Consider the following 24,739-nt stretch of genomic DNA (forward strand, 5'->3'; position numbering starts at 1 on the left):
TCTTAAGCCACATAATGTCAGAAGTAGCTATGCATACCACAAATAATAAAATTGCCATGCTCATATTGTGCTTAAGCAATTACATAAAAAAGAGGTAAATTATTTTTTAAATGGTCAAATTAAAGACTGCAGTGAAACATTAGGCCCCTAATTGGCGAATGAGTGGGCACCTGGTCACTAAAACTAACCACCTGGAAGATAATGAACAATTCAAAGACAAAGCAAATGCTAATGAGTTAAACCTGCATTGCAATAATACATTTAAGAAAAAAATTATGAAAGAAATTGAACCCATGTTCAGCCACCAAATTAGGTGCCTATTGATTAACTTCAGTCTTTTATGCGATCCAAAAAATGTGTCATAGCTTTTGCAATATAAACATGGAAATATTATTCTTTATGTTCACTATTTGACATAATGTGGCTTAAGAGGGAAAATAATCCCTCTAAACATGAAGAGCACATGATTAAGAAAAAATGAACAGTTCTGGGATTGCAATTGTGGTTGGAAGGAAAACCTGTATACACGGGATGCGTGGTGGGTTAGGGTTAGGCCCGGGACCGAGTTTGAGAACCACTGCACCAGACTTCACCTAAGACTCGAGAGAAAATCACGTAAGAAGGGCTGTGCCTGTCAGAGTGGCTTGTCTCATACACCGTATGGCCTTTTAAACCACTGAGAGGCTGCGGTAAGTATAGATCGCCGGACATGAGCAGCTCATCTGTTACGCTAAGCAGATGGTATCTTTAACCTTTTATTGTGTGATGTCAGCACTCAGCAGAGAAGAGGCAGTAAAAGAGCTCCAGGCCATTTGAACGTGACGCCACCGTTTTAAAATATGAGAGTATGGTCAGATATCTAATTTCACTATTTAAAAAAAAAAGGAAAAACCAATACCTGCCAGCTGAGCTCAATGGAAGATGTCAACATCCAGAATGGACACATTTTAGAAACCTAAGCTGCTTCAAAGAAATGTACAGGACCAGTTTATTGGTTTAGAATAATGGTATAATGGTCAGCACTGCAGATTATTATACTATATATAACCCAGTTGTTGCTAGTTTGATTCCCAGACAGGGTACCGCTATAGTATCCTTGTGCACTTACTTGCATCAGTAAATATGCAGCTGTACAAATGAACAAAATGTATATTAAAAAGTGAATTTAAAAATAAATATTTAAAAAATTGCTGGATAGGGCAACTGCTGAAGAACAGTAATGTAATGAACTGAATGTAGTACCACACAGTTGTAAACCTGCAAGGGCACTTAGCATCGCAGAGACAAAAAAGTAAAAATAAAAGTAATAAAGGCAATTAAATGCCAATGATTTCTTTAATAAAAAAATACCCTGATAAGGTAGAAACAGAAAATTACTACCTGAACATAACTCCTTGCATGCAAATCTTGCCACGTTGCTTAATAGCAAGCATTATACACTTGGACAGGAAAGTTAGTCCACAGTAACTATTAAGACATTAAAGAAGGCAAACAGAGCGCTTATAAGCTTCTTAATCATTCAACGCAGAAACGATTACCTGACTAAATAAAGGCATCCACTGGAAAGCTGGACGTGTAAAACAATTAAGAGCCTCCAAAAAGCGCTAATTCCAGATCTGACTGCAATAGAAGGGAAGCCTAATTGCAGGAGTGGTCTGCTGCGTGCTGCTAGCCAGTGATTTTAGGATAATTTAGTCCTGTTGATTGTGCAGCGAACCTTCCTATTTAACTTGATTTTATTAGTTTCTCCCTTTATCACATGCAGACATAAAATACAATGTTATTAGCCCCTTTCTGTATAAAATGTTACAAAAAATAAATAAATAAATAAATATTAAAAAGGACAATGATGGCATCCAGCATTTTTACCTTTCGGTGGTATATAATTAAATTCCTTTATGTGTGAAAAGATATTACTGCTAGGCTAGGCAAACCACAAGTCATTATCCGTGCTTTTTTATAATTTTTTCTTCACTACTGCAAGAACAGCTGCACCGCATAACCATTATGATACAAAATGTCTTCCCTGATTTCTGCTCATCCTCTTGATCCAAAAACAACGATAGCAATAATACTGGGAATAATTTTTCAAACTTCAATTAGAACTAAAGTCTACGTACACTCAGACAATTTGTCTACAATGTCTTGACAAAGATGGGTATCAAGTTTAAAGAAAAAGAACATAATGACCACCAAAAGATAGAACGATTCAAAACTTTGATGTCTGATATTCATCCCAAGAAGAATTTTAAAAAAGCGATAAAAATGAAAGGGAGTTTTGTATCTTCAGAAGTAAATTGGGCTCGAAGCAACACAATTTAAATTGATCTCTGAAAATAATCCATTGATCTTGAAAGGTCCTACTGCAGATGCAGATTTTATTTCCATTGCTTCCAAGCTTGGGGAGATCAGTGGCCGAGTAGAAATATACACATACAGTTACTGATGCAACATCAAACATGGCTGTGTAAATATCCAGGAACAGCCTTTAGAAATTGTTTTCTGAATATCCATTATCTGTTGTTTAATGCTCTGTGTTTTTTTGTATTTACTCTTTGCCAATGCAATAGAAAGAAGCACAAGTTGGGCTACAGATGAGAGAAGTTTATTTTTTAAATTCTCAATGCTATGAATTAGCATGTTTTGCTCAGAAAGTAAGAAGCTGTCATTTCTTGCTTGGCTCTTGTGTGAAGCTAATTACACCTCCACAAATTCACAGCATTATCATGCTACAGCATGGGCATTTAATAGCACACAATACAATTCAGTTTGAATCTGCCCCTTTCAGGCTGTCAAGGATAGTTGAATTCCAAATTGCAAAACTTGTCTTCAAATTAAAATCCGAATAGCTCAACTCTAGTCTTATATAAGTGGCCAAAGATCGCGCTTTAAACCTGCCCTGTTAATTAATTAAGAATAGCTAAATTGCTCAAATGGATTGGCAGATTTAACTGTGCGATGATTGATGATGAGATTATTGTGCTCTCCACCAGGAGATAAGACATAGTTCATATACAGGCAAATTCCTGCATAATGATGGCATGACGGTGGAAAGGAAGACATTACACCTTTTAGTGAGAGAAATACTCTCACCTCGCAATTTCCACTGGAAGACCATCCGGCACTGGATTAATTGGAGCAGATGCTTTCAGGTTTTCAGCAGTTTTAGATTATGCGGCTTAAAGCAAAACTTTGTTGTATTCCATATTTTATTTTACAGGTGTTGTCTTAAGACAGTCTGCTACTGCGCTCCGTTGAGGACCGAGATCAGTTTCCAACACACACTATAGAACTCATCATTAAACACATCTTTAATCTTTAACCTCAGCCCACAGATGGCTGTGAAGCATCGAGCCAAAGAACTACAAGATAGGAAGTTCATTCAGGGTGGGGCATAATCTTTCTTTGTAGACACTTAAGTCTTGAAAAAGTTTTTTTTCTTTCCTTCGTATTCTTTTTTTGGATGCTTTTATCAAGTATAGACAAACACATCTTGGTTAATAGTGTATCCCCATTCATTATTGTTCTATCACTATCAGAAAAATGGCCTGAGGAGTTCTGTAGTGATTGCTCACCACAGGTCCAGTAAGCAATTTTACTGTGCTCCCAGGAACTGCTCGTGAGTCAGCTAAAAATGTCCGAGGTGGCAGAATGAGCGAGTCATTCTCCAACTAGCTAAATGATGAAATGTGCACTGTGCGCAAAGGTGACTGGTCTAAGATTCAGCGCAACATCTGCCATCTGCTTGTCAGGACAGAAGAGCCTTCTTCAGGGAAGGTCTTCCAAGGAACATTAATTGACAGGACTTCACTTCTTCAAATCATGAAACTATTCCTCAATCTAAAATGGAGTCGTCTTGGGATATTTGCCTTGTCTGAATGCCTTAGTATTGTTTGACCTGACAGTTTTACATAAACATATAATTTCCATTATTTTTTTCAATAAAAATTTTTAATTACTTTAATAAATAATTTTGAACCAAAAGTACATATTTTAGAGATGCTGTATATATTCAATTATGGCTATCCCATCAGTGGTCTGAGTGCTGTATGCGTTTTCCCAGGCATCACAGAACACATACTGCACAGCCATCTGTTACCCGGGTGATGCCTTTCTGGAGTCTGGGATGGCGGTGCCTCGCACGCAACTGACCCCACTTCTCCTCAAAGAGAAACTGATCCCTGACTGCAAAGGGGGGCCAGGAGGCCTGTGGGGTCAATTATTCCCGCTGATAGTGTTCTCTTCTCCTTCCACGAGCTCACACAGCGTTCTGTGGCTAAGAACATAATCACCCGTTTCAACTTCCTTTGGCATTAGACGTTAGATAGACCCTCCACCAGTCTTGTTTTTTTTTAAATATATGGTAGAATTCCATTGTACGAATTAAAGCCTAAATTTATTCATTAATTTATTTGTCTGTACCCTACCCTTTGAAATGTACAATATCAGTCCATCCCTGCCAAGTTCTGTCACACTGTTTTTTATGTTTTCCAATCATATGAAGGCTAGTAACATTGGACTACTGTGATTATGCTGCTTTACCAAAAACAGCAAACAGTATTTAAGTCACCATGTAATGAAGACACAAGCAAAAAATCCAAGCCGACCAGAAACACTTGGTAGGTGTCATTTTATTGACAGTGACAGCAAACTGAAGAAAGTGGCTTTATCAAGGATTACTTGGAAAGTTGGAAAGTTAGTGAGCCGTATTCTAATGGACTTTCATACTTTTTATTCAGAATTTAGTTTAGTTTTTTACATGTTCAATTGTTGTAAATTAAGTCATTTTATACCAGCAAATTAGCTTTTTTTTTTTTTTTTAAGGAACAATAATCACCTAATTAATAGTCATCTGGATACCTTATGTGTGTGATGAGAAACAATCTGCCATGCTAATTTGATGTACCAAGCTGCTTTGCTAGGTCAAGCTGCCTACAAGTTTTTATTTTCTTTTTTTTAGTCAGAAACGTTTGCTTACAATACATAACTCTTTGTGTTTTTCAGCTGACGAGACGTACTGTATGATTTTCCCATAATGTCTTAGGAAAGCCTTTCCTACAAAATTGCAGTCTGAAGTGTTTCCGAAATCATGGGACTCTGGGAAAATGTTACAATTACTACAGCTGAATCAACTGAAAAGAAATCATTCAGTTCTCTAAGAGGCTGCTTCAATGGTTTACAGCAGCACATCATCTTAATTATGGAAGTCAATGCATGGAAACAACTGTAGGAAGAGCACAGTCTTTGCTAGATAATATAAGTTAATCTCTTTCACAGAAAAAAGACAATATTAATATGTAGAGTATTTTCATAGAATTAGTGGCACTATGCAGCTGTGTGGGAAGAAAGTCATTTGCATTCTTGTCATTTATGTCATATTCTTTTGATTAGCCTACTTGGTGGACCTTTTATCCACAAGGAACTCGCAGAACCAGAATGTGCAGACATGCATTTGTTATGATGACCATTTGTGAAATTTGGGCAAGTTTGAGCTGAATTATGACAACGATGAAGTATGTGTTACGAGTGGCTTATGGGGAGGGGGGGGGGGGGTTGACAAGGACTTTGTACTATTATGCTTCTTTTTTTTTTTAATTACTCCACTTTGCCGTTTGGCTTTCATGCCTGACGTGGTCATTGCTGATTTACATTATCTGAGCTGCCATTTTGATTAGCAACACATTCTCTGCTATGGCTTGTTCATGATAAACTTTAATTACTTCATTAAATCTATTGTGTCCTTTTCACATTTTTGTCCAGTTCCATCTGTCGGCTTTCAGCGCTTTTCATTAAAGTTCTGCAACAGTCGCGGGAGTTCTGGTTTGTTGTGTTGCCACGGTAACCAGACTCAAAGGCAGGGATTTATTTCTTCATTCGTGTACTACAGTACATTACAGGGTAACACTTTACAATAAGGCCACATGAACTGGCATTAACTAATGTTACATGATCATTTATACATTAGTAATACAAACAGCAGGATGAACTTAGAACTAGCTAAACATTAAATCCCAATATGACTTGGCATTAACTAGTGTAGTTGGTAACATGAATTATTGATGTACAAATACATTAACAAAGCTGCGCAGATTAAGTTTTCATTAGTGCGTAGCTAACAACTGCATTAGTTGACCCCAATTCATGTGACCTTATGGTAAAGTGTTGCCAATGACAGATTACAATAGCAGAATAAGTAAAAAAGGAAACGAGCCCTGCTTCCAAGCCCTAATTTGGCTAACCATGAAGACGTGCGGTGAAGTGAGTACGCGCGTGCCAGCCGAGGCTCCTGCGAAGGGAGCGCTGAGGGTGTGAGGATCTCTCAGATCGCTCGTGCCCCCTCAGCGTGACGAGGTCGAGGCCACGTCACTACCGCTATCAAATCTCTCCAGCCCGTCCTCGCTTCTGTCGCCCAAAGGCCACGGGGAACAGGGGGTCGGGGGGTTCGAACCTGGCTGTCTTTCTTTTTTTTTCTTTCTGAAAACGAGAACTCGTTGATCTTTAACATCGCCGGCGCCGACCCGCTGAAGCGGAGACGAGCGGCTTCTTTTTCAGCGCTTTTTTTAGCGCCCGCGGTAGCTGTGATGTCAGGGTGAGCGGGAAGCTGTGCAGATGTGGCGTTCACATGCGCACTCGGGGCTAAGTGGGTGATAATGAGGCTAATAACAGGCAGCCTCCTCGAATGAAACCTCCCGCAGCGAAACAGTTGCTGTTTCAGCAGAAGGGGCGCTTTCTGCTGATCCTACATTTAGATATAGGATTTCACATTACACCCAGTGCTTAAATGTATTATATTTATGCACAACATGGCACCAACAAAACACTGTACCTTAACTAAAGAGGAAACGGTGTAAAATGCTTGATGATCATTGGCTCAATTATAGTCTCTTCTAGTGCTATCTTTCTTGAGTCAATCCATTTGGGCAGAAAATGATGCGTCACCTTTTCCAATTACGTGTACACTAATTGCATCTCATTACAGCCTGTGAAATCGAAACACTATCAACAGATGCCTACCTATGTCCCTATAGCAGAGCTCAATAACAACTTTGTATCAGAGGGTTGTGGCAACATTTTGGATGTCTGAAGCACAGAAAGCTGGAGAACGGGTCTAGTGTAGTGTGCTGAAGAAAAAAAAATCAGAAACACTTGTTCTTCAATGCTGAAAGATTAATGAGCATGTGTGTTGTGAGCTGAATGTATGGATTCTGGTGACTTGTTCCCGGGGGGGGGGGGGGACAAGAGTGAGAGGAAGTCGAGAGAGAGAGAGAGAGAGAGACAGAGAGACAGAGAGAGAGAGAGAGAGAGAGAGAGAGAGAGAGAGAGAGAGAGAGAGAGAGAGAGAGAGAGAGAGAGAGAGAGAGAGAGCGAGAGCGAGAGCGAGAGCGAGAGAGAGAGAGAGAGAGAGAGAGAGAGAGAGAGAGCGAGAGCGAGCAGAGGCTTGGAATGGTGTGCAACTCCACTGAGTTTGCAGACACAAGCTGCTTGAGGACGGAATGCTCGGTGAGACTGCCTCTCTGGGGAAGGTTTCATTTGCTTGGGTGATGCGTTTTACTCCTGCCAAAACCTCTGAGACAAGCTCATGCTGGAAAGAACATCTCAAAGGACACACATGGCAAAGCACCTACAGCGTGTCCTAAGAGGTAGCTGTAATGGCATGCAGGCTTCCATTATGTGAAGGTTCAGATGTCTTCTGTGATTGCTCATTTTCAACATGCACGAATCAACAACTAAAGGGCTCATGTAATGCCATATTTTCCTGGCTACTTCCTTAATCACATGTTATATGCAAACTATGGGGCACTTTACTGAAAGCTTGCATTCCAAAAGCATTCATGAAGGACACATACTGAAAGGATTTCATTTATCTGACTTTGTGTAGCCATGCCAACCATACAATTCATTCATAAGCAAATGCAATGACTTTTTACATGACATTTCACACGAAATTGTAGCCTCAGATGTGAAAACAATGTCACATTGTCAAGATAAGATAATAGGTCAAGATAATTGGATATTCAAATAGATGTACCAGTAGAATGATGTACATGCGACAATCATATCACAACCCAAATCAGAGATGAAAAACTAGGTATCAAGGCTATAATTGAATTCCAAAACACAAATAATAATACAAATTTTGTTTTCACGGAGGTCATGTGTCTGATTCCCAGGTGAGGCTCTGCAGTTGTACCCTTTAGCAAGGTAATAAACGAGAAATGTGTCGCAGAATTTCCAGCCGTAAATCTGTCAAAGGAGTCATAAACTGTACAAGTGCCAGTGTTAGGAGCCTGCAACGTAAACGTTTAGGACACCAGTGCAACATGTGGGTTGGGAACTGGGCTCAAAGATTGTGGATTTACTTCCCAGCTGGGCTGCTGCTATTGTACCCTTGAGCAAGATGCTTAACTTGAATTGCTACAATAAAATATTCAATTGTGTGCATGGACAGTGTGTAAAAAATTAAATTTGTGTGAGTCACTCCCGATAAGAGCATCAGTAATGTAATCCACAATCAACTTGCATAACTGATTTTCTCCAATCAGTCTCCTGCAGTCCACCGCTTCCCACTCACAGACCTCACTCGATATTTCTTATTTTATTTATTCATTCTTCTTTTGGGCGGTTTACGGCCATGTAACCCATCGACATATTGCATTTTGAAAACTAAAGTGACACAAAAGAACTTACTCCACACTTTTTAGTGTTAAGCTATTTCTGTATGTGATTTTCCCCACAAAAATCTCCAGTACTCCCCTACATAGGGTAGTAAAAGGCTGGAATTACAATAATGTACCTTTTTATCAATTTGCCCTCATTCTGATATGGACCACCCTACAAAAGATTCCTTTGAAGATTATTCATGATTGACTAGAGTTAATTATCCTGTTTGCTTTGTGTACAACTGCCCATTTAGTAGATCCCTCAAATGAAATTTAAATTTAGCTCATTAATTACTGGTGAAATATCTGCCTGCCAGCCAATTTAAATAATTAGTAATTATACTTTCAGTTCACATGAAAGTGGCTCTCTAGGGTGAGCAGAAGATAAACATAGGGCATAGTCTGTTCTCCTGGACATGTAGTTTTAATACAGCGCAGTGGAAAAGATTTGGTTGTAATTCAAAAATAGACATGTCTTTACTTTTCAGTCCAGTTACTCAACCAAGTACAGTCAGTGTAGTTCCAAGTGCACATTCAAAATAGATGTGTTTGCCATTCTTGTGAGGGCATCGGTGTAAATTGACAGCTGTATCAGTCTTTTTGTGTTAGCGTTGAGCCTTGATGATAAAAGCTCACAGTCACTGCGAGGAACAGAACTGATTTACTAACTCCATGAACACTGCCATTAGTTTATACGACATGACACGAACACAAGAACCTACTTGGTACTTAGGGGTTTCAGCAGATTGAAAAATCACGGTAGTTAGAGAGCTATATTATACTGCAATGTGATAAATTGGTGGTAGTTGGTAGTTACGGGAGTAATGGTACATTATCAGAGACAAACATGCAAAATTAGTTGAAAAAAACTTGACAACTATTGTCAACTTATAAACCATATATTACAGAAACAAAAAAAACTGGGTCACATTTATGTTTGTTCTGCATGTTTGTTCAGTTGAAACGGAATAGCTAATTACTATAAATTACACAGTACTGGTTTGTGGTGAGGACAGGAAAACAAAGTCAGTCAGATGGGAACATACTGGCATGTGTGGATTACATTTTCTGATAAGCTTTCAGTCACAGCTTGAAAATGATTCCCTGATGAGCAGAAAATTTTAAATCTTTTTTTTAAATTCCCCAGTCTGTGTGAACCCTTCTCATAATATTATGAGCATTTATCTGTGGCTAATGTTGGAAAAGACACTGCTTTAATTTTGCCTGGTCACTGTAATTATATATATATATATATATATATATATATATCATGTGATATAATCATCGGCAGTATGCTGATGCTAAACAGCCTTCCTGCTGAAATTGCAAACATTGGACCCATTCACCAAGATACCATCTAGTAGTCACTCCTATGCTGCAACCCCATCCCCCCCTCCTGCCCCCTCCAAAGGAAGAAAGATCAGGGTGCTTTCACCTGTACAGGCCATATTGGACAGAATATCCATTTCTTCTTGTGAATGCGGGGGCTTGCGGCTAATGAGAAACCCAAAAGAGTCCGAGGCATTAGATTGCTAGCCCTCCCCAGAGGAGACGGATTTCCGAAGAAATTTAAAAAGTGAAAAGTTTCTGGGCAGCAGTTAGTCCACTGCCCCGAGCTTCTTCCCTTCATTATTTTCAGTACTGCATCGCTATTAAGAGTCCAGGCACGGCTGTTTGAATCCAGAAACGGGAGGGCCGCAGTGTCTTATGTTTATAGGAGGGTTTCAGAAACAGTGATTCATTTAAGTCGATTGGCTCGAGAATACACACACTTTGTTCTCGAGGCTTTTAATTGGCTGCTCTCCAGGACTTCGGTTTGATGCCCTTGTTCTAATGGGAAAAGCTTTTTTCGGGTCAAAAAATATCTGATCTCTACACATTTTACTAATGTAGGCACAAGGCCACTTGTGGAATGTAATATTGCCCTAGTGCAGGAGTTCCCAAATGTTTCATAATAAACCTCCCTAAGAGTTGATGTTAGACAGCTTTACCCAACACTCATAACAGCCTGTAGTGCTCAGGTTATTTGCCCATTATGAGTCAAATCTAAATCTTGATGCCATTGTATCAAATGACAAGCAGCTATTTTATTACAACATGCATATTAACAGCAATCAAAATACAGGACAAGGTAAAACCATCAGAAATTCAAAGACATTTCACAAAATATGGAAATGCAGGCCTGAATAAAATAGGCTTAAAGGGGAAACATTCCTCCCATTATGGTGAGGACCCCTTGGAACGTAAGCCTCAGGACCCAGTTTGGGAACCCCTGAACTAGTCGACAGCTCCTGCATTCTCTGCAAGATGTTGTAAGGTTAACTCGGATCACAGTGATCTAGATCTCTGTTTTTGGGGTTTTGACAGCCCTGGTTCTCAACAAATTAGGCATTATTCAATTACAAAACTTATGGTTGCTTGTTAGAAACGACACTATTCTGAGAAGCATATTTGTTATGCGAAGAACTGTTCAACTCACAAACTAAATCACATATCTGTAGGGCTAGAAATGAATCGAATTGAAAAAAAATGTGACTAAATGAATTTTCACACATTGTTTCGCACTGAACGTGGTGCAAAAAAAAAAAAAAAAAACGGAGAGAATTCAAACGTCAACTGTGAAAAGGCATTTTGTTTCTCTGCAGCTACATTCCTGATTTAATTGGCAGGTGTTCAGAGGGAACTGTTCGCTGCTCTCCATCGCCGAATCCTCTGGTTGGCGGGCGTGTTGTTGTAATCAAACGGTAGATAAATGCTCCGGGCATTCATTTCTCCGCATGGCTAATGGATAATGGGCGCCGTGGCCACTGGGTGTTTGTCCGTTAGTCACCCAGTGGACTGAGCGGAGGCTCCCTCTCTGTTCCGCCCAACAGATGGCCATTCCCCCCACACTGAGGCAGGCACCACTCCGAGCTCTGAATTCGTGTGAGATGCGTCACAGATCATTTAAGAGACTGTCCACTGGCATGTCCGCAGAGACCGGGCGTCAGCCTTTATGGTTACGTCAAAGAGCTCTCTTAGTAGAACATGGAAAGGTCAAAATATCACTAAATATGACATTTGAAGACCTATACATACAAATGTTTCTGAGACCTACGCATAACTTTTCTGCACCTTGCCATTTTCACATTTTATCAATTTTATTATCTCCACAAAGCACGTTTTGCAACTTTAGCATATGGAAGGTGTGACACACATAGTTTATATATAATGCAATGCATAGAAATGACCACTATCCCGAGGAATCCTGCACTTCAAAACTACTATTTCAGCCCGGATGGAAATGCATTGCCATTGTCATCGGTCATATTCCATGCACACAAAAGGATAAATATTTATAGCCTGTTTACATGAAAAAATAGACTGTGGAAGACAGGAGCAGGCCCTGCATACGGTTATGCATTGCCCCTATGTATTTCTAGCTTTAAAGCAATACTCAACATTGCATTTCTCACCCTTGGTCCTAACAGCACCAATTAGTCAGGCTACAGGTAAGCATTCCTTTGAGAAGTTGGGGAAATGACTTTTCATACTGTTCATTTAAGTGCAGCATGGTCACCTAGAGATTGAATGTATTCAAAATGGCATATTCACCTACGTGCCAACCAAAATATGTTTCCCAGTAATCACCATCATCTCTTTGGGGGGGGGGGTTGGAATAATACCCCCCTCCAATTACAAAACAGGCCAAACAAGACCCCACAAAAATCTAGCATGATGATAACAAAAATAATTCCATATAACTGAAGATGGGGATTTCATGATGTGATTGGGGTATGCTGATCCGTAAGCTTGGGTGTTTGCATGGAAGTTGCAGGTTCCATTGCTTTCCCATTTTTTGGCATTTCCGCAATTTCCTCTGTTTTTGGTGCTCTCTGTGATTTTTTTCACCGCTTTGGATGTCAGCTGTCAACCTTAACGTAGCCCACGGTGTTACTTGTACGGGCATGTGCATTTCAACAACAGCCTATTGCCAAACATTGGGAGAAACAAAGTGTGACAATGCGTACAAATTCCGAAATGGGCTGGGATCAAGATTCCTTTCCTTGTCAGTCATTGCAAGCACAATTTTGACGGCTCCTGTCAACAGTGTTGACGCCCAGCGCTACTTGCCCTGTTACAGTAACATCAGTGTCAGCAGGCACTCAAAGATGCAAACCTCAACATGCACAACATAGTGTAGCAAAACAAACTAAAAAAATAAAATAAAAACAGGCACATGGTAGCCATGTGTTATTTTAGTAATGCAATTTGAACATGCTCCATTTCTGACAACATTCTGTTCATGACAAAAAAAGCATGCGCCTTCTTTCATGAAGAATGCACCAGCCTATCAAACTATTCCACTCGGAGCTCGGAGGCTGTTCTATAGTAGCGAGCAACTGCCTGCTCATTTAAAAAAAAAATTTTTATTCAAGCACTTGTTTTCTACAGTTTCTTTATACAGTTTTCAACAACTTTGCCGTATTTGCTCTGCGCCATTACTCTCTGTGACACCCAGCCTTGGTGATCGGTATCCGGTAGCATTTCCCTATTAGGAGGGAAGGCAACCCCAAGATGGTCATTTCATAGCTGCCAAAGAGGGGATGGGTTTAATGTACATATTTAACTTCAACAGCACAATCTTTGAATGGACATGCATGCTCAGGTTGCTCTGTGACATTCGGAAATACCAAACACCATTTGACGCACGGTAAAGTAAAACTGCTTTTGCTTGAACACAAAGCTTCTTTTTGACACTTTCCCTGTGGACCAAGACACGTACCGCCTCAATTAATTCCACAGTTCTTGACACACTGCAAACCTTTCTGTCTTTTCATAAACCTTAATTTAAATTCCTCGCTCAAAACCATGCATATCTATAATGTGTGAGAAATGATCAGAGTTCAGAGCATCTGCACACCTTGAATCTGATCTGGGGCATGTTATCGGGGGTAATGGAATCCTTATACGAGCTGAGAGAGTCACAGTGAATCAATCATGGATTCTGGCTCAAGCAAGCTGCAAAATGACTGAACTTTTATATTCCACTTTGAAAGAATTAAGATTACTGCACAATCCAAAATCAATAAAGCGGATTCTTAATTAGTGTAATGCCAAGGGGTTGTTTTCTCTAAATAAAGGTCACATGTACAGTAAACATGTTGTTCCCCTGATATAAAGATTAATTTGGAAATGTCTGTTAATGACATGTGTACATTATAAATATAATCATGATGATCATCAATCATGTGTTGCACAGGCATCTAATGTGCCTATGTATCACATAATCTTTTTAATCATGTGATGCATGACATTAAATGTATGGCATTAAATGTAGTGTCAGTAATACTGTACAAAACCGGGGATATAATACAATGAATCTGACCATCAATAAGCAGCAAGGTAATGTAGATCTGTCATGCGTCATAACATGGATTGAATCAATGGTTGTGCTTCAACAGTCCTTCAACTTCAACCGACAATGAAAATGGTACGGTTTGTCCAACCTAAACCTATACATGACAAATCTATATATGGCAAGCAATAACAATTAATTTACAAGAGTGAATTAAGCAATGCTAAACTGAAAGACTTGGTGATGCTTAAAACCAAAGGGTGCTCCCTCCCTTGTCATCACACCTGCTCACAAGTTAGTTGGCTTTAATTTTATATTTTATGACACTCCTACGCAGTGAAAAAAAAGTTGTTGTTATCAGGATATCAAGGTTGCCAGTTACTTTGATGGAAAAAGGGAAATTATCAAGTGGCCTACATAGGAATGTGAAAACAGGAGAACAATTAGAGATTGAGTGTAAAATAATCAGGCAACCAAGGCACAGAGGGAAGCCACTCCTGCTGCTTCAACCACTAAATTAATGTGATAATTCTGTTCTTTTCTATGCAGTCTGATTGCAGTACAACTTAGTATGTGGTCTGGAGTGCAAATAGACTAAGAGAGGGCAGCCAGGTCCTTACTGGGACTACAGCAGAGAGATGTAAGAGTTGTGATGTCATCTTGGAGGGGAGTGGGGGGGGGGGGTCAGACAATGTCTGACCATAACCACCCAGGATTCAGCACTGTGCTTCATTTAAATAAGAATGTGTATTTTTCCCATGTATTTACATGAGAAGCCATGCATTTTCATGAGCCGAGCTAGAATTTATATGCCAGACCAGTAATATGTTGATCATTTTATGTCATTTCCATGGCTGAAAGTGGCAGGTCACTAATTAATATGCATGTGCAAATTCATAATGAATATCTACCACACCAAATCCTTGCTGAATGCAGTTCATCCATTATTCAAATGGATTCCCATTTTTCCAACAGCAAACAATTTCAAGAGGACCATTTAAGTTCTTTCTGGGTTTGATATCTCGGACAAAAGTTACAAAAGAGAATTTAGAAACTCATTCCTTCCAGTTTCAGGTTGCTTAATGCAGTAGATATGCTGAAGATCAATTCTGAAGCATTACAAGCTATTTTCTAGAACTTCTATTTTTTAAATCTCATATTAAAGTACAGGATCGGTTCATGAAAATCCTTTATCTATTTCATCCTCACGTTTTTTTTTCCAGCCAGATGATAAAAACGCTTACAGAAGACAAATAACAGTTTTTCAGAGGCACTGGTTCTAATATTTAGCAAAGTAAATGACTGCCAGCAATTGGCCACATCCATAGATCTGTCAACAAATCTAGCTTTGGGTGGTAAAACATTTTCCCTCCAAACAACAGCAGTTACTCTTTATCAAAATTCATGAACAGCTGAACAGTGCAGTATGATTGTTGCCATTCATAATTAAATAATTAGACGGATCTCCAGCAGAAAAATGCTGTCATAGTAACCAATGTGTGAAGTCTTTGAAAAGACAAAATCCCACGACACTTCTCATTTCACCTTGACTTGTATTTCAAGAGAAATATGATGGTTTCTCTGTTCACAAGTACATGTGAACAGATTCCAGGAAATCTTACTCCAGAAAGCATTTAAAGAAGCTCTAAATCACCTGAGACCAACCATAGTGTCATTACAAACTGCAGGTTTGAAGACTGGGGGCAGGTGGCCCACACCACAGCTATAGTGAATGCAAGCACTGCCAAAGCATTGTGTCCCATGACTTGCTGATGGACAAGTACGGTGGCCTACAAGGACAACAGTGCTTCAAAACTAAAAGCACTCCACATCAAGAAACGATACAAAAGGACGATCGCACTTCAGAAACAAAAGCACAAACATAAAGGGAAACGGTCTCCAGATAAAATAAAAAAACGATGCAACTGTACGATTGCGCTTCAGAAACGAAAGCTGAAGAAACAAAAAGGGAATGCGGTTCTGGTCTCTTCCCACTGCCAAGTCCAAGGCAGTCGTGACATGTTCCTCTCTGTACAAGAGTACAATCCATTGCACGACTCCCACTAAGTGATGTAGGGCACTTCCGTTGTATTGTATCAAGCGGTTGTGCTGCGCTTCTCCTCGATGCGTGGATTCATGATTTGGAGCGTTTTTTCTTCACGTGTGGCCATTCGTATTTTTAAGCGCGGTCGTCCATTTTCATTGTTTTTTTAATAATTTGGAGTGCATTTCCCTTTATGCTCGTTGCGATCATCCCACCGTTGACGAGAATACAGAAAACACATGATTATGATAATGACCACAGATGTTGCCGTGGCACTGGGAAATTATTCAGGCGTGATGTTTTTCCCTTCCCGTGTTAGGAATAGCACAGTCTCAGATTTCTTGAATGCAAATTGCACAAAAGACAGAATTTTTAATGTCATCAACCTATCATTTATAATGAGGCCCTGCTTGCTTGAATCCACCGTGACTGTTTTTTTGCAAGAAAATGGAATTACTTTGACAGGATTTTCAGCAAATCTACCTCTCGGTTCATATGAGGAATTTGGGGCAAGTCAAAGAGGTGCAAGAGTGAGCGTAATTCACTCCTCCTACCTGTTTTCCATGTGTAGTGTTTATCCTTTGGATATTCCAGATCGCCTTTCCCTTGAGCGGCTATTAGGGACATCAGGAGAAGAAGATAATTCCTGTTTCGCCAAGTCCAGGCAGCAGCGCCAAAGTCATCTTTTAGAATCATAGTCCAGCACATTGACTTTATGTCCTTCTCTTAGCCCTGTAGAGGGAGAACAACACATATCAGTTAATCATATTTACATAAAGGCAAAAAAATGAAAATTAGTTTAAAATGTAATTGTAAATATGAGGGAGGCGGGGCATGTCAATTTTTTCCAAGGGCACTAAATAGGCTAGACCACATTAGTATACATAAAAGTTTCAGATAAAAAATGGATAACCCTTTAGTAAGTTAAAGCACCAAAAATGTAATTAAATTAAATTGTCAATTGACCAAATGCTGGTGTTAAGTTTTACCTCAAACTGAATTTTCTGTTACATACATTTAGCAGTATGTTCTGGAGTTCTCCCTGCATGCTTTGTCTGCTCTGAATTAAAGCACATTTTCAATTTTGCACCTTGGAATATCATGCCATCTTTTCTCATCTTCATCAGTTTCTTTTGTTCTGCCTAGAAAATTTATTTTACACATGGCTGCATTGCAAATTCTGGTCATAAATTTTATTTAGGTGTTGTTTCGCCATTTCACACATTCTCAAACCAGACTGACTGGCTTAGTCATGCAAACCCATGGTAGTTCACCCCACCAATGTCCCTGGTACTTGGAGCAAGTCCAGTTAGCCATCTGACACTATGCAGATGGACGGCATTATTCATCGTGACATCATTTGTCTGTTCAGGACAAGGCAATGGGAAAAGCAACTATGCTGCGGTGGAATCAGAAAGCTCTGGCGCTCAGCTTTTGCAGTGCGAACTCCAACGTGTTTAGCATCGCTTCTTTTCCTTCCGCAAGAATAAATGATTAACAAGAAGACAAAACAATGGCAAAAGGTTTTATACTTTCCAAATGATTTCAATGTCCATGGAATACGTTCAGTGTCCAGAAAATTGCTTGTGTACCTTGGAAGAGAACACCTGGAGTTTATTTTTAGTCGGTGTTTGGGGGTGGAGGGCATGAACATACATTGTACTGCATGATTGAATGACCGAAAGATTTAATCTGAGACTGATTGCCTATAAAATAATTGTTTTGAGTGATGCCACAGTAACATGATCACTGAAAGATTGTTTAACTCACGTGGCTTGAAATAAAAGCTCTATTGTTCCCTTACTGCATATTTTCTAGATCCAAACAGACACAGTAAAGAAAGATATGCTAAAGAAGCTTTCTTTTTCAATCTGAAACCCATTCCAATTCAATATCTACCATACAAATTTATAGCCTTCTACTTAGGAGATAGAAAATGGCATGGAAAATTCATTTTCCAAAAATATATATAAACAGTGCAATCCATAAATATTTGGAGTGGTTGGAGAGGGATACAATTCTAGTTGTTTTGGCTCTGTACTCCAGCACATTAAATTTGAAATGAGAGAATGAATATGAGGTTAAAGTGCAGACGGTCAGCTTTAATTTCAAAAATATTTACATCCATATTGGGTGAACCAATATATATATTTATATTTCTTCCCTATTATCTGGGATACTGAGGGGTTCTGCTGTTTTTGTCTCAGCTGAAAGAAAGCTACTGATTTTTGTTCTTTTTAACAGCTTGCATGAATTCTCTCTAGGAGCTTTCCACCATATATTTTGTTAAGTTGATCTTTTTCAGATATCTGAATAAAATAACTTAAATGGTAGAGGGCCAGGTATCAGTTTGAAACCTGGAAAGTGTTTGAATCGCTTCGACATCATTTTTCAGAAAAGTCAGCGGCTGCCAACTGATTTGGGATAGATTCCATTCACAATGAACCGAGAGCAAGGGAGAGAGAGTGAGAGAAAGGTGAGACATGGGTTAGGAGAGAGAAGGAGAGGGAGAGATTAGACATAGATTTTTCTCTTAGCTTTTAGTTGGCTAGCTACATGGAGCAGCTCCTTCCAAATGCACACCAAGGTTGGCGTAAGCACATGCTTGGGTATCATTTTTTAGTAAATATCCAATTCTGTGCTTAAATAACTTAATAGCTGGCAATTTCTAAATCCACCCCCTGCCCATTTATATAATTTTGGCATTATGTATGCAAGCATATGCCAATTAACGCGCAGAGCCTCCAGACTGCCAGAACTCCAGGCAGGGAGTCGAGCCTCCTCCTGTAGGGGGCCGGTACGCGGCTGGCGCTCCAAACAAAGCCAGCGGCTTCCCGCTGAGAGACGTCGCCGCGCGCCGCTTGTGCCGCCTCACCTTACCGACTGAGTGCGAGAGAGCGTGCGGGTGTGCAGCAGCTCTGGGGTTTTGTGTGAACGCATTCGCACGCTCACCGCTACCCTCCCCCCCCCCTTCCCCCCTTCCCCCGCTCCTCCCCTCCTCCTGCACGCGTTTCCCAGCAGCCCCTGCAGGTTTTTACCTCAGTCTAAGATTTGGGGAAAAAAACTGGGTCAAGCACAGCCCACATGTTCTTGATGTCAGAGATACTGGAGAGAGTTGAGCGTGCGGTGCTCGTGGAAGGGCCTGTTGTGGATTTCACAGTGTGGATGGGATGTAACCTTATATAGTATTTCTAAACAATGAGGCTCGGGCCTCGCTGTCCAATTCGCCATCACCGCAACACCGCGGTCGTAATTCGGAAGCATTGGCCAGGGAACTGAGGTTCTCTGTCTGCTCCTCAGTAAACAGGTGGTCAAAATAATTAATGTTTGATTAAACTGCTGAAACAATAACTGGAGAGATGCCTGAGCCAAGGTTTCTGAGGAATGCTGGTCTTTCCGACTCATTCTATTGGTCTACTACCTTCCGAGAATGGAGCCAAAATGGCTGGAGGGGATACAAAGGCATCAGTTCCGAGTTCCTTTTTCCCCAAATGCTGTTCTTTCGCTTGCATCTCAGTCCAAGTATTTGCCCAATGAGGCCATTTTGATCACATCAGTTCCACCTTGGATTTTATCTGTGTCCACCAACTGTTTTCTGTGTGCATTAGGGTTTCTGTGTACGCCGTTCCAAGACACCTGGGACCAACTGGCACACACTTGAAACAAAACATTTGGAGGCTTTCAGAGTACACTTAGAGGAAATATCAAGGAGGATGGATATAAGCATGCTGAACTGAGAGAGGTGTGGGGATTTTAACTGAACTGTACATTAGAAAAGCATTACATTGTCTCTTATTATTTATAGTGCTTTACAATCTTATGCACACACTCTGACAAGTTAAATTTATGGAAGATTATATCCGGATGGTAATACGAGGATCCATCGTACACTTGTATTAACTTGTTCTACCATTTATTTTGGGAAATAACACAAACAGAAGTTCTCTCGAGAACCAGGCAAAATATTTTTTAAGTGTGATGTGGAATGAGATTTCTGAGAAAGGACGTACTCTAGCCATTCATCTATGTAGGAGATAATGTAGCCTATACTCTCCAGAAAACCTTAGGTTGGTAGAAATTACTCATAAGTCATACAGATTCACCTATTCTGTACTGCATTTTTGGGCCTTTTTATTGCCGTGTAGTCAATTTGTTCAAATGTAAAAGAAATTATAATAATTCAACATTTTTATGATGAAACGATTCACTTGTATGGCATCTTGTAAACACCTGTTGCAAGTGGTTTCAGACGTTCGGTCAATTGTGCGAACATAGTGTTGACATATACAATAAAGTCAAAGAATACACATGGAAGAGGGCTTCTGCTCGTTACTGCGCCGTACCTGAACTGGAAAGACGACGGACATCACTGATGAGCTCAGCGACTCTTTCTACCGGCGGTGGCGAAGGCAGAGGCGGGAGGGGACGAGTAGGGACCTTTTCTGCTGACGCATGGTCAAGCTGGCACTCCGCTGCGGCTCCCAGCTCTGGAAGAGCAGGAGGTCGAAGATGCGCCCGTCAGAGCATTCCCTCTCAGCTGGGCGCAGATAAAACCCCCCCCCCGGCGATCGTCGGGTCAACTGTCCACCGGACGCAGCGCCTCCAGAGACCGGTCCCAGGATGGCACGGCTGACAGGAGAGAGGAGAGGAGGAGAGGAGTGTTCAGGACAGGAAGCGGACAGACGGAGATGTACAGAAGTGCTGCATAAACAGCGCTACCGATTGGTCATGATACGACTGACCTGTTCTGATACGACTGATTTTTGCTGTCATCTACTGACGCCCGCTCGCTTTTTGTACCTGCTGTGCAGTAGTTTCCACTTTGACCCTTACAGCAAAAAGCTTAGCTAAATCTCCCAAGGGATACCCGTGTAGGATTTCTCGCTACAGTTGTGGATTTGGGGTTCAGACGGACAGCGTCTGTCTGTAGTGGGATGCAGTGCCATTTTCTTGAGCTTTGTTTGATTAAAGCGTGAACCCATTTAATGGCGTTTCTGAGCGCTCAGCTCACTCCTGATGTACTGTTTGCTGAGAAACCCTTATGTGGGCCGCAACGTTGAGTGATAGCTGTTTGTTCCACATGAGTAACAGACTCTAAGCTTTCCTTCTACTAACATACACATATCAGCCATTCACACAGCTTACAGCAGAAGAATGGCTTTATCACAATCTCATCAAAATTGGAACGGCATTTCAGGTTAATAAATAAATGAAAGTAAATAACCCGATGCATTTGTTCTGGAACCCTAGTAATGTCACTTGACCTCAAACTGTATCTGTAAGTATTAGTTCAGCAATAAAACCTTGAATAATCACTACTTTGTCAGTGTGACAGTGTGTTGGCCTTGAATCATTTCAGAATGAGATCTCAAACATAAAGCAGGAAAGTTACATGTTTCATACTGTTCAACGCTATTCTTACAAAATCCTCTCACATGAACCTTTTTACAGTTCTACCAATACTGGCGGTTTGAATGAAATTGAGTAAGTATAAGATTTCTAACCTTTCATACTCAAATACATAATATGGTTATCATTCTTCAGTTTGGACACTAGGATGCATATGATCACACCACAGTAACTATAGCTATTTCATGCTTGTATACATATGGTTTTACCATAAAAAATCTATGGTATGAACTCTTGGTTGTAGGTGTAAGATTTTGTAACTGGTTTAACAATGGTAATTATTCCTGTTATACCATGGTTTGTACACTTATCAGCTACAAACTGTATCCAAAGCTCTCTGTGGGTAATGTGAACTTGGGCCTTGGTCCACCCAGTCCAGGTAGCGGCCCAAACAGAACACGTCTCCAAAGACAAGTGTGAAAACTGTAATGATTTAGTTTTGAATGAAAGTTTAGCCTATGCATTGGCCCAATCTATAGAAAATATAATGTAAACTATTTATAAAATTAGAAATATTACTATGTAGTATGCATTCAAAAACATTTCTGATTTTAAATATAAAGATAAAAAGGTCAATAATCTCTTAAAGTATAAATACAGTAGATGAATCTGCTGACTAATTTTACCATGAAAATAATCTGTGGGTACTTAATTTTTGTATTACAGTATAACCATGGCGATCACAGTAAAACTGTAGGCATGAATGACACATTTAGGGATACATTTTTGCAAACCTCTGCAGTAAGCTTCTTGTATCTGCTCACTTAAAAAATAATACAATTATGCAGATTGCTTATCCTGAATGGCAATGCTGAAGTTCGTTATGATCCTGGTAAAATAAACACGTCAGCAATTTTTACCCATGTGCATCAAAGCTTTGTGTAAAAAAAAAAAAATAATTTAAAAAAAAACTTTTGCAAAACGGGGCAAAATTATCAGTCAGGGTATGAAATAGGAGCTCAATGGATCTTTCCATTGATGCCAATGCACAGACTACAAATTATTCATATAAAATGAAAAATGAGAAGGCCATTTAAAATAGCATACATTTAAATACATAAATATATATATGACCACATTTCCTCACCATTATTAATGAACTGTACTAATATTGTAAGCTTTGCTAAAACAGAATTAAATCAGTGTGTTCTGAGAGACAGTCGAACCCAGAATGTTGGTTAGTCAAGTTACTTCACTCTTCAATGTTACTCTTATGAATCATTGGCATGCATTTGATCATTTGAACACTTATGACCAGTATCATCCAAACAGGAAAACTGTCATTAATTTAAACAATAATGAACAACCGAGAACTATGGCGTACAGTCATTATGGCAAGGTCCATCTCTGTCAGCGGCCGAATCCGTTTCAGAAACACTGTCAAAATCTGCGGAGCCCATCTCTCTCCCAAGTAGACCGAAAGTTATTACCTGTCAACTCCGCGAGAAAGCTCTCTCCGGAGACTCCATTCCACCCGAATCCCAGATTCTATTAACACTCGCCTCCCCTTCCCTCGGCCCTGTGACCGCCGCGCTCCCGCGCTCTCCTCGCATATTGACTTTCCCGACCACGCTCCGGCGGGCTCAGATCTCTCCCCGACCCCGCGCCGTTTCCCTGGGCTTTGAAGTGTACCGCCGTTCCCCGCCATTATGTCTCAAATGGCTCCGCTTAACGCTACTGGGGTTTTCGCATTTCCAAGTCATCACCGAGAGAAATAACATTTCATAGCTGTCTGAAGTGGGGTTTCCCGCCCCCCTGCCTCCCCCCCCCCCTCAAGCCAGATCAATCTGCGAGATGTGGCTCCCGTCTATCCCAAGGAATGAAACGGAATCATTTGCATTTACACGGACGCAGCCTTGTCTTCTTTCGCCAATTAAAAAACGCCGGGCTCTTTAAGCTATGAACATTAGGAGGATTTAGAGAGCCTTTCCAATAATCTTTGGATTTCATCATTTAATCTGATGATGCAATATTGGTTAATTGTACTGCAACATTTTACAGTAGAGTCTTTGACAATCACATGCTGGAAGCAAATATGACTGCTGGAGATAATATATTAATGACTGATGATGAGCACGGATATCACATCTGTTCTGGTCTAATTTTGATTTAGAAATTAGCTTTTCTGGGAACAATGGAAAGTTCTATATGTGAATGCAGTGTCCGTGGTCTTTATTACATGGATGACAGCACTGCCAGAAAGAAGCTTATGCAGCATATTCCCGAGATTTGAAAGGTCCTTATAGGCTACGTAAAAGTGTATAAATAGTATATACAGTAGTGTTTGTGTTTTATGTATTTTGTGATGATTTCTATTTTGCATTGTATGTGTGTGTGTGTTCAAAGCCAAGCTAGGGGCAAGCTTCGGAAAATTAGCATATGATATGAATGCCTATAATGTAATGTAATGAATGCTGCGATACACTGAATTGGATTTTAATTACAATGATCTGTGATTAAACGTATTTGTCCCTATAAAATAAACATTAAGCAAGATAAAGTGGCACAAATGTTGCACTACCTAGTGCTGCATTCCTCATTAACTAATTCCAAATGGTTTGTATTGTAATGACTTCAATTTAATCACATGTAGGCCTAGCAAAAATTATTTTTATTATTTTTTTTTAAACTGGATTTGTAGTATGCTAAAAATAAACAACAGGGGCTTGTGAGGGGTTTGTGAGCTATTATTAGTCATGCACAGTTAGGTTGTGTTGGAAGCGTTTGAGGTGCGATTTTGGCTTCAATCCTAGGGAGAATGTTCAGTGTGAAGAATCCAGAGCTAAGCATCTTTTGGGTAAATAGAACCTGTGCAGTTATTTACATTCTGGCATACTATGACTGCAGGAGATACAGTGATTAAGACAGCTGTATCGGACTGCGAAAGCACAATAAATTCCTGGTTTGCGGATATCCCTAAACAAGACCAGGTCAAAACCTAGTATATGGCTGGACTGTCCGACCAATGGTGTAACTTCATAACTTGGCCGAACAGTGGTGTAACTCAGTCACAGACATTCGCGTTCGTACGGCTGGGCCCGCTGTTGCGGTCCAGCCAAAAAGTACACAGTTACGTGATAATGTTCATTTTTATTTATTTATTTATTTGTTTGTTTGTTTGTTTATTGAAAAGTAGGTGCACAGATATATAGTTAAATACGCAGGGCCAGGGGCAGAGGGAGGACATACCACTCAGAAATATTTTTCCTTTTTTTTAACTGCTTTGCCCTGGAAAAAAAATAATGCCGATATTTTGCATGTGACTGCCTGAAATAGTCACCCGTTTTC

General features: G+C 40.1%; 1 protein-coding gene across 3 annotated transcripts in view; it reads right to left on the minus strand.

Moving 5' to 3' along the window:
• The window catches only part of thsd7ba (thrombospondin, type I, domain containing 7Ba), a 159,796-nt gene that overhangs the window by 94,184 nt on the left and 40,873 nt on the right, over positions 1-24,739 (minus strand). For all 3 annotated transcript variants that reach the window (XM_064311520.1, XM_064311521.1, XM_064311519.1), the window contains exons 2-3: positions 20,386-20,671; positions 16,597-16,774 (exon numbers count right to left, since the gene is read on the minus strand). In XM_064311520.1, the coding sequence (XP_064167590.1) occupies positions 16,597-16,750 (154 nt within the window). In that variant the 5' untranslated portion in view covers positions 16,751-16,774; positions 20,386-20,671. The remainder of the gene's footprint in view (positions 1-16,596; positions 16,775-20,385; positions 20,672-24,739) is intronic.

This window comes from Anguilla rostrata, chromosome 15 (genome assembly GCF_018555375.3).
Source record: "Anguilla rostrata isolate EN2019 chromosome 15, ASM1855537v3, whole genome shotgun sequence".
Classification (NCBI taxonomy): domain Eukaryota; kingdom Metazoa; phylum Chordata; class Actinopteri; order Anguilliformes; family Anguillidae; genus Anguilla; species Anguilla rostrata.